The sequence below is a fragment of the Fulmarus glacialis genome, unplaced genomic scaffold, assembly GCF_000690835.1.
Source record: "Fulmarus glacialis isolate BGI_N327 unplaced genomic scaffold, ASM69083v1 scaffold8025, whole genome shotgun sequence".
Lineage (NCBI taxonomy): Eukaryota > Metazoa > Chordata > Aves > Procellariiformes > Procellariidae > Fulmarus > Fulmarus glacialis.
In genome coordinates, this window is record NW_009212298.1 from 33,694 (window position 1) to 45,512 (window position 11,819).

At 34.6% G+C, this 11,819-nt stretch overlaps 1 protein-coding gene across 1 annotated transcript; it reads left to right on the forward strand.

Annotated features, from left to right (window-relative positions):
• Window positions 1-1,462: 1,462 nt before the first annotated feature.
• On the forward strand, window positions 1,463-10,624 carry LOC104076825 (cadherin-18-like; the record flags this gene model as incomplete). The annotated part of the gene is made up of 2 exons (XM_009577829.1): window positions 1,463-1,757; window positions 10,505-10,624. Coding segments are annotated over 2 exons (415 nt in total), but the record flags the coding sequence as incomplete, so codon positions are not given.
• Window positions 10,625-11,819: the final 1,195 nt, after the last annotated feature.

The following is an 11,819-nucleotide window of genomic DNA, read 5'->3' on the forward strand; positions in this document are numbered from 1 at the left end:
ATACACAAGATGAAAAATGTCATCAAGCCCCATATGCTTACTCGTTTTACAAATAGCAAGCTAGATAATTTCAAAGGCAAGACAAAGACCTGGCAAAAAAGGTACAAGGAGAGAGTGAGAAAATAGCAGCACCTCTGTATCTTATGATTTAAGTCAGAAAAAAGATTATTTGTACCTTCAAAAGCCTTTTTTTTTCTCTATCCAACCCTAAATGATTTCTGAACTGTGAATGGAAAGGAGGCTGGAAACTGACACCTTGTGTTCCATTAATTAAAAACAATATCTGGCATTCTGCTTCTGCTTTGTTCAGATTCTGTACAGAAACTTAGTAATGCCACACTGCAGGTATTGAGAGGTAGTCAGGGCAGTGGGATAAGAATAAGAATGAGTTCTTAAAATTAGAAAGTTTCCTTTCTGATTTAACATCACCATATAAATGCAGAATACCTGAGGCTGTTCATTTCTGCATTATCACTTTGTCCTCATTGTGCACCTCAATAAATACGTTCTGTTCTCAAAGGCGTTTTAAGTAAAAAAAACCCACAAAGCCTCTCAATCTATCAAAAAATCACCCCTCCTTCTCAGAGAACACATGTTCATTTTTAATCTAAACAGGGGCAGTTCTTTAAAGTCAAGTTAGAAGCACAGAGTCTTAATGGGTAGCTGTTTCATGTTATCTCTTAATATATCAGGGTAATTAGTAACTTTTCATTCCCACCCCCACCCCCACCCCCAATAAATGTAAGCTTTATTCTACTCAAGGAGGGGTATAATATATTTAACATGTATTTTATAGCACAAATGCTATAAATGTGTGTTAGGAACAATGAAAATGCTGGAAGAATCAGTCAGAGTTCATTACTTCATTATAAATAATTGAAATACAAGCAAATTAGGTGACTTTCTAATTAAAAACAAACAAACAAAAAACAGAGAAAATGTCTGTGTTTTGTTGAGGGATAGGGCAATCCTGGACAGACATTTGTCACTGCCACACTATGCAGTTTCCTTTTGCAGTAAATGATGCTGTCCTTGCGGGACTGAACTACAATCATTGAAGCAAACCTCAATGTGACTGCTTCAGGCTTAGTTCTTAAAGCAGAGTTTCCAGCAATAAGTGCTCTAAGATAACTACTAGAAGGACTAAAACCAAACCAAAATAAAATAAAAAACACCCTAGTTACTAGAATATTGTTGACTTAGGGGAGTTTTCTAGAATGCACGTAGAACCCAAGAAATCCCAAGCTTAAAAAATGAACTATGCTGGGTGGAAATGACCCTGAACAAAATTATTGAATTGCCACAAATAGCACATGAGGAATTATGGCAAGAGGTGGGAAGGTTAAAAACTAAGTAGAATGGTGCTAACAGTAATATTACAGTTTTTATATCTTATGTGCAATAACTTTTTATGAAATTTAATGTGTCATTTTATATGATTTTATGTGTATATATTCTACAGCTGCACTCCAATTCTGACAAAGGTGATGGATCAGTCAAATACATTCTTACTGGAGAAGGGGCGGGGACTATATTTATTATTGATGACACGACTGGAGACATCCATTCAACCAAAAGCCTAGATCGAGAGCAGAAGACACACTATGTGCTTCATGCCCAAGCTATTGATAGACGGACAAATAAGCCACTCGAGCCTGAATCTGAATTTATTATCAAAGTGCAGGATATCAACGACAATGCACCAAAATTTACAGATGGACCATACATTGTTACTGTGCCAGAGATGTCTGAAATGGGTAAGGAAAACAAATTGTTCTATTCAACAATCTTTTAACAAGTGAAAATGCTACATACTGTTTGACAAAATTATGACACATTATTGTATTGTTGATTGTATGTAAAAGATATTACAGTTGAGAAGAGATGATAAGAAGACATCAGATGCAACCTTGTATGTTACTTGGAACATTCATATTAAGAAAACAGTACACACACACAACCACACACTGGCTGTAGAGGAGAGTCACTCTTATTCTTGAATGCTTTAACAGACATTCCTGGGTAAATGGTACTTTGCACTCTAGAAACAAGATGTATTCATATACCCTCATCCAACTACATACTTTATGGCACTTTTGTGTCTACATGAGTAGTCTATACAATTCACAGAAGTAAACAAATACAAAGGAACGGTAGTTTTCTAGATTATTTTAGACCATGGTATCATATGTTTATTTACCTTTATTAAGTTTCTTATAAAGTCAACTGAAGTTCAAAAAAGTACTGATCTTCGGTTTTCCCTGTTAGAAGTGTAGTTCAAATATTCTTATTCTTTGAGGTTCTACATTATGCAATCGGTTTTCTTTATTTTTTCTCTGGTGTTGAAATTAATTTATAACTTTCCTCTAATATCACAACATCAAGTCTAGGATAGGCAGATGGAAATAAGACTTTTATGCTAGATATTTTTTTAAGAAAGCTTAACTGTCATGACTGGTCTTTGTGAAATGTTTGCTGTCTTTTATTACTGAATGGGCGGTACAGATAGTTACCTCATGAACACACACTTTTCCCTTTCCCCCCTACACACCCCATCTAAGAAACAACCTTCAAGTCCAAGATATGTCTAACTTTCCCAAGTGAAAAGTACATAATTTTTCTCTCCTTCCTGTTTGTCTAATAAGCAGGTGATAGACTTTAACTTCTGCAGAGTAGGATTTTAAAAATTAAAAGGGAAAAATATTAAAATACATGTAGTTACTCAACTCTCATAACAATGTTGATCATACATATAAGAACAAATGAATATTGTCATTGAATCTTAATGGTTTGTCATCATTTGATCACTTTGAATGGTAATTATAACTCATATGAATAGATCAGAAAATAACAAAAGTGTTTTGTTTCATACTTGAAAGTCAGATACGATATTTTGTTACTCTAATTATTTTGCATGGGAGGGTACTTTGTGCAACTTTCCTAGTGTAGATAGGTGAAATTAATTTTAAGCTGGGAATCTGCATTTGGTTCATCATCTATGGTACCACCTGACATTATTATGCTGAGTTCAGACATATGTGGTTGTGTAATGAGGGAGGTTTAATCTGTTTGTGGAAGTCTGCATGCTGTTTGAACCGCATACAGTTTCACAGTCTAATGCAAAGAAATATTTCATGTGGAGAAACTGTGGCCAAGCCCACAGCTTCCATTACAGATATGCATAGTAAAAATAGCGCATTCCAAACACATTTACAATTCTTTTCTTGCATATACAAATGAAGTGTGGCATATGAAATATTTGCAAACATAGTAGTAGTGATTTGCAAACAAAAGTAGTAAGCATACCAGTCCTGGAAAGACCGAAATATATTAAATCTTATTCCTGAACCATGGAGTTCAGAACTGTGACAGTTTGGAAGCAGAGGCTGATTGTTACACCAGTGGCTTCTTCATTGACCTAAGTGGTGGTAAAGTAGAGAATAAGTATTTTTTCCTATCTACCATGCAAAATCAGATTGCATTAAATGGACTCTTAAGCTTACCAAATATCACGTTTTAAAAGGATATAAAAAATTTCCCCCATTCTCTTTCTTTTCCCCTGACTTCATTACTGCCTTTTCATTCTTTCTCTCACTGCCACTGCTACTACACTGAAACATAGCAATAGTTCCTTGATTTTCTTCTCCAAATGTCCTCCATACGTGATGTTCTGAAAAATAATCTACCTGTCTGCATCATAATTGTCTTGTTCTAATACTTTGTTCTTTGTAGGTACTTGTAGTACCTTTCTCCCTTTCCAGTCCTCTCCTCTCTTCCAAGTCCTCCCACAGTGTGCTATTTCAGATGTCTCTTCCCAGCTGTGGAGAACTCTAAGCCTTTTTTTCCTGTGGTCCCCCTTGCAACAAGAATACATGAAGGGAGAAACATCTTTCTTTGGTCTCTTTTTATTTCCTTCTCTCTTCTTTCATAGGTCATTGTTCCCATATTACCCTTCAACTTCCCTTTTATGAATTTTCATGTTTCCACAGTCTGTTTCCCTCTAACTGGGAATTGCTACCTCATCTTTGCTTCTAATTTCTATTTCCCCCTCCTCCCACATTTTTTAATCATTATTTATTAACATTATTATTTCTAATTGCCTCTTCCGCGTCTCTACCAGAAGAACAATCTTTATTAGCCATTCTTGTTTGTTCAATATCTAGCTAATAAAGATTTTCAGATTAGAGATCAAATATATTTTCATTCCTTAAAATCTTTATTAGCCATTCTTGTTTGTTCAATATCTAGCTAATAAAGATTTTCAGATTATAGATCAAATATATTTTCATTCCTTAAAATAATTTGCAAATTGTTTATTGTTCTCTTAAACCATAGCTTCCTCTCAAAAACTGACTTCCTTGATCTCATGTTACTTCTCAGAGCTACAAACATGTAGATCTCCATTCGATCTACACAGTGATGCTAGTGTGTATAACAGGACATGTTTTTAATGTAGAATTCCCTATTTTAATCATCTAAGCATACTATTGCAAATATCATTCCCACGAGAAATTTATGGAAGTACAGAAGGGCAGTATTTCTGTGAGTAATGTTGTAACACCAGGACTATTTAAGCAATGCACCTTTGTGAGAAGTACTACAGTGAGGGGATAGAGCTCCCAGTAAGAATATTGTGGGCCTGTATGAAACCTCTTCAGTTGTCTTCGATAATTCACTGTGGCACAAGGCTTTACTGGTAGGGTTGCAATTCATTTCAGTAACATCTAAGCTCTTATCTCAGTTGTCTCTCGTCACACCACAGACTGTCTTGATGTGAAATTAATTTCCTTTATCGACTGTCTCCAAAAATGCATAACTCTGTCTTCCTCTTTCTTCAGTTTCCTTTGTCTTTAATGGAGACCATTTTAATTAATTGATTTTTTTTTTCCCCTGTGGAAGCCTTTTATTTTCTGCATGGGAGGAAAGACAGTGGAAAGGAAATCAATGTTATCCTCAAAGTCAAAAGTAGCTAATATAATTATTTTTTATTTGTTCATTCTATTTATAAAAGTTCTCTTTTTTTTCATGCTCTCAAAATGTAGTATTCTTACATAGATGTTAGTCATAATTCTGCAGTAGTCTGAATCTTGGTATTACTGTACAACTACATTATACAAGTCACTGTTTTCCAAAGAACAATTTGAATAGTTAGTCTGGGATGGTATTTTGGGTTATAAAACAGAGTGGATTATGGTAAACCAAGGAAGTTTTAGTGATGAAATAAAGCATTAATGCATATGTTTTATAAATGAAATACTTTACTGTTTGAACCTCAGGTAAATAATTAAAATATCTATTCTATAAAGCTTTCCTGTTGTGTGAATAAAACTGAATTTTCATATCCTGCCATACAGGCAATCTGCTATAGGCATACATTATATTTTCATTGCAAATTTATGATCATTACTTTCTTTTTCCCTTATTGATTTGTTTGTGTTTGTTGCATACTGAAAGCATTTTATTGTCTGCAGTCTCAGGAAGACTAATTCTATTATTCCTTCCACAGGATACATTCATTCTGTCAAATAATGGGGATCCCTATGCCATTTTTATTAGTTCTGTAATTAGCACAGGTTTTGACATTTAGCTGTGGAGTCTATACATAACTGAACTTCTTGTTAGTATTTTGTGAATTCCTAAGGATGCTTCACTACTTTAAAAATTTCTTCCACTTTTTTACGTGGTCATTTAAAGAACTTTCAATGTTACTGTCTTTCTGTAACAGCTCTCATGCTGAGTGGCAGGTGGTATTTTTGATCTCTGTTATGCTGTTTAGTTTCAGCAGCAGGTTCTTGTCTGTCTCCTTAAGAAGTCAGCTGGTATTTTTCCCAGAAGTTGAACCTTTCTTGATCTACTTGCAAAAGGTGTAGGACCTTTATGGCTTTTCTTTTTTTAGGTCACTGACAAGAAAGTACAGGTAAGTTTTGTTAAATTATTTGCCAAATATTAGATCACAGTGTTCACTGTGGCACAAAGTGAACATATTATTTACGCTTTATGTACTATGCTGAAAGAGCTGAAAGAAAACACGTATTCCTTGCCTTCATTGAATCTTTTTCCTAAAAGCTGGCTCAGGAACCAAGGTTTTTTGTCTGAAACTATTTCTTCTGCAGTGTAAAAACCTCAGTCTCATTGAGAGCTATAGCTATACTCTGCTTTAAGGTTTATGAAAGAGTCATCATTATCTGAATGCAAAAGGAAATAAAAACATTTTTCAATCAGTAAAAGCCTTCCATATCTTCCATTTTCAGATAGCTTCAAAATGAGTGCAATATTGCATATTAAATTTTCTAGTGTTGAGGTCATGCATAAGAAGAGTATTCCCAATAAATTCTACTTAGGAAATTAATAGACACACTGGACTTTTCTGAACTTCTTCCCAGGGTTTTATAATGTGAGATAGTCATAATTTCAGATAATTTGGAAAACAATATTCATGGTGTTCATAAATATGATTTGTATGAGAAGTGCCTATTTATCTTCCTGTGTTGTTTGATTTTTATCTTCTAATGAAGATAGCTGACGAAAAAATATTGAGATTTTCCACAGTGAGGACTTGGATCAGTAATACAGTCACTGGACTAGAAGTGTTGATTTGCTGGTGGAATCACTATTTTCTAATGTAGAATGAAACTGAAACATGTTGTGTTGAACTGTTAGTGTTTTAAGGCAGTATTAAGAATCGGTTTAGCTAGGCAGGAAATCCCTGTGTTCATTAAACTTCACCTTTTTTTCACTTCTTCTACTTTTTGTTCAGTATTGATCCGTTTGAGATTTTAAGAGTGCAGCAAAATATGGGAAGTCATGCATACAGATTTGCATTCTCAACAGACATGTTTTATTGAACTGCCTCATTAAACATTAAACATTTGTCTTCAGAGAGACAGATTGAAGTATTTCCCTTCAGCTTTTCTTTGATATATAACTTTAGAAAATTTCCATTCTAAACATATTTAAAAAAAGAGAAAAACAAAAGAAGAGATTTTGAAATAAAACTACAATTTGATTTCCCAAATGAAATTATCCTTATTTTTCATAACAGAAAAAAGGCAAAGCTTACAGAGTGGTGTTCAGAGCATACAGACATATTTTACAGCTCTGTATAAGGCATTAGCTAAGAAAACAGAATTCCCAATATGTAATCTCTAAACTGTAGCGGGAAATCATGTGGAATTGTAGTTGTATTCTGAATAAGCAAAGCCTCCACTTTGGGGAAAAAAGACTTTTTTATTGCCTAACTGGAGTGTCAAAATGCTTTCATAGCAAAATTTTGAGTTTTTCTTGACAGGTACTTTCACAGTAGGTTAGTGAAGAAAGTATGTGGAAGGTATGCCTCTGGGTCCGATGTTCATATCTGTTCTGAGGTCTCCAGGGAAATTAGAACCTTATTTTTTGTATTAGATTATTTTCTTCAGAATTGTTAACATTAAAAATAACAAGGCAGCTGTACTGTGTACTTTTCCATATAAATCCTTCATTACACATCGCTCAACAGCAAAAACTGATGCTGCATCTGAATGGTACAAATATATTTGGAATCATGATTTTTCTGTCACGTTGATGAGCTGAATGATGCTAACTTTGAAAGGAGTAATTGGAAGGTAAAGGTGCCATCTTCACCTTTTTTCTCGCAAGGCATTCTAACCCACAGGTTTCACAAGCTGCCTTTCCTCTGTGCTGAGCAAATCAGGCAAGAGTTAGTCAAAAGGCCGGTATGGGTGTATCTTATAAGATGCTGAATGTGCTTGTGTAATACAGTGGAAAAGTTAAGCATCTAATGAACTACATTGCACTGAATGAGGGTTTGAGAGGTGGGGTGGGGGGTTGAGTTAAAGCTTGTGATTCTAAGTGTTCTTTTGGATGGAAAGAGAACACTTGGCCACTATTCAATACTATTCAATACCAAATACCATAATTACTATTATCAGGTGTTTCTTAGGAGAGAGTTATAGATGTATTAGAAAATGACTGTGGCAAATAGTATTCCATTCATGCTAAAATGACCTGTCAGCTGCTTATGTGAGATACCGCCTTTCACTAGCCCTGTTTCTTTGTCCCACATCAATGAGCAATACAAGCATTCAGATTCTATCCCCTACCTTTTAAAATAAGGAGAGGAGAGAAGAAAGTCTCTGAAGAATGAGAGAACCATGAAATCTCAGTATTTCTGGTATTTTCTTCTTCTAAAATAACCAAAATATAGGTAGGTTTTGGAATGGATGAACAGAACTCTGGGAAGAAGTGCAAATGGGAACTCAACCTGTTAGATGACTGTTGGTAACTTTTCCTGGAAGCAGGAAAATCTATAGATAAAAAGGTACAGAAGTTGCCCAGCATTCTGGGTAGCAAACTCTGGTAGGTGATTGACTATACCTATTGGATGGGTATTGGTTTTTGTATGCAATTAAAAAAAATAAAATAATTGTCTAACAGTAACCTATTAATCTTTAATGATTCCACAAGATTCCAACATAAAATAATGAAGCCGTGAATAAAGGTAGAACAACAAATTAGTGTAGACAGGCCTTCACCCTTGAATACAACAAGCTTAACTAGAAGACAAAAAGGTCACAGCTTTTCCACCTCAAGTTAGAAATTATTGCCAAACTGGGCTACAAAAATATGTCATTACAGTATTTAGATAAGCTATAGAATAGGGGAAAAAATGCATTTTCTGTTCTTTGAAGTGACCTGATGTTTGCAGGAACTCTTATTCTAAGTTGAGATAGCAAATAAATATGACTGAATAGATTCCTAGAACATTTTAAGAAAGTTACACTAACTTTAATCCATATTTATTTACCTTGCCACATAAACCCAAATACAGTAATTTAGTCAGTTTTACTGTTAACTTCTGAATAACTATGAACTGACTACTAGCTCCAGCTTGATTTTATTACAGTATTCAACTTCAAATTCATCAAGGTATCCTTATATCTGCTGTGTGAATGTATTTATCTATGAGACTGTATGCATTTGGGCTATTCAGAGATAAGAAGACACTATATTTAAGTATGCAGACACGTTTACTGTACCTTTTACTAAATCTCCAGTAGAGATACAAAAAGCAAGTTTTGGTGTCCAAGTTAGTGTTGCACAAATGAATGGTTTCTCAAACAGTGAAGAATCCAAATCTGCAGAGATTTGCATGTTTGCTTTGCTGTACTCGAAGTGAGACTCCATGATTTTAGGTATTTCTATTCCCAGGGTACACTGAGGGCGTGCACATTAACAAACAGTTCTGTGCAATGGAAACTGATCTATGAAGTTAAACAGTTGGAACTGGGGATCTGATGTCCACAGCATATGTTTTTGGGAAGTCTTATTTCAGACTAGCTCTTGTCTGGTCTCTGAGACTAAATGCCCATTAGCAGTCAGAGTAAATCAGATGTGCTGCTAAAGCACATCTTCTGGTTTAGTTTCATGTGAAGGAATCTAGTTAGAATGCTCTGAAACTGTTCCATGAGGCAAATCAAAGTATGACAAGTGAGGGAGATTAAGGGATTCGATTCAAAAGCATACTTGTCCTCACAACTAGGATGTGAAATTGAACACCCCAGAGTGGAGTTGATGCCTTCGTGGTTAATTTAACTGAGAAGCCACTTTCAGATGCAGAATTACATGAGCGTAGCCTGTTCTGTTACTGTTATTCCTGTATTTTAATGGTGGGCCGAAGGAGTCTGTAGAAAGCGGTGTCTGTAGAAGGATAAACAAGTGGGATGAAGACTGAACCTTTATTAATTTGCCAATTTTTCATTTACTGATTTCTTATGTGAAGTTTTGAAAAATACAGTAAAATTAAAATCACTTGTCTCTATTCTATCTGTGCAGTACTTATGCATTTTATTTTCTACAAAGTGTTACTCATAAGTTAACCCACTTAGTGACATGCTAGAAACTGTGATTTTATTTTTTCTAATGGTATTAACAGCATACAAATATTTGTCTTTTGAACTCCTTATCTTTCTAATTTGGATCCATCATTGGAATTCCAACAATGTTCTAGTATTTGTTTCATTTTCAGATCTTTGATGCCTTCCGATAGCTAGATTTTTCGATTCCTTTATAATCTTTTATTGATTTGGGGGCGTTTATGCGAATTATTTTAAATATGCACTTCAACATTAATTAGTATGGTGGATGAAGATAATCCTGAAGTCCATAAGTATGAGTTGTCCAGAAGTCTAAGCAATATCCAAGTTTGTGGTCTGTATGTGTCAACATGCATAAATATGCATGCTATGTAGTTGATATTTATGTTTATATATATGTAATTAAGTTACATATACATACATAGAGAGAAAGAGAAAAAGATTTTTTCAAATAAGTATAAATAGTTTTCCTTAAAAATATGATAGGATAATAACATATGGAGAAAATGTTATTAATCTCTCATTTGTAGAATGTGAGGACTGTAGAGGTTTCAAAAGTGCATCTAAAATATTTATATTTGTCAGAAAATTATATTTATGATCAATTAACTTTTATTTTCCTGTATATACAGGTACATCTGTTCTACAGGTGACAGCCACAGATGCAGATGACCCTACATATGGAAACAGCGCCAGAGTAGTGTACAGTATTCTTCAGGGACAGCCATATTTCTCTGTTGACCCTAAAACAGGTGGGTATTTTATGTTTCTGTCAGTGTGATTTGGCTAGTATGTTGTAGTTAACTAAGTCTGGTAGATGAAATCCAATGTACAAAATGCAGGTAGGCGGGATTTTATTTTTAATTCCTATTATATTCTACTTCTTGCTTTAACACTATGAAATTTGGGAGTTGCTATGTTTTGCTGAGTACTGAAATGAGCCTACTGTGTACAGAATTAATTCTGCATCACGCCATGATGTGAGCCATTCAGCCAAACTGGAATAGTTTCATCTTTTCAAGCCTCTGTTTAGGAAGTGACTCGAGTGTGCCTAATACATTATGATTTTAAATGCTTTATTTTGCCTGAAGGATAGGCTTGGGAAGATTATTTAATGTGTGCTTCAACACATATACCATAATAAATTAGTATCATTCTTGTATTTATAAAATTACAGTATTGCCATTTCACTGAAACTTTATTCTATGATTCAAGAAGCAGAATGAGCTGAAATATTTATGCTTAAACTCTATGCCTTCTCCTTTTTTGCACAAAGTGTAAGTTATGTATAATGAATCCAAATTGGTTTCTTTAAAGAGAGAAGAAATCTCTTTTGTGGATGGGGGTTGTTACTCATTTTGGATTTTCTGAAGAGCATTATCTTAAATATTAATATGATGGTATATTTTTAGTGTGCATTTATAGTCCTTAATAATGAGGAAATATAATTTAAGAACGTACTTTTTTCATCTGAGTTTTGTAACTATGTTTCCCTGTCTATATCAAAGCTTTAATACTGAGGGGAAAGAATGAAATACAGTGATCCCTACACTTAACTGTAGGGAAGAATAATGATTTTTAAAATGTGCTGAAGTGAAGTAAGTATAGTGTAAATAGTTTTCATTGTAATGTTTTTACATTTAAGTGTCTTATGTTTTTACACTTAGGTGTCTTTGCTTGTGTACGTTAGTTTCTGTGGAACTTGGAAGCATACGCTTGCTTCATTACCAAGAGAAGTGTATCTGTGCCATCTCAGCTGGCTTTGAGGTTAGGCCTCCTTTGAGTAGGAGACTGGACTCGATGACCCCCAGAGGTCTCTCTCAACCTAAATTATTCTATAAATTTGTGAACTCATGTTAGAAAGGCCTAAGAGTGCAAAGCCTGACAGGATCATGTTGGAGGACTGTGTGAAGTGCTGGGAGGCAAACCTGATGCAGGCCTGTTCAT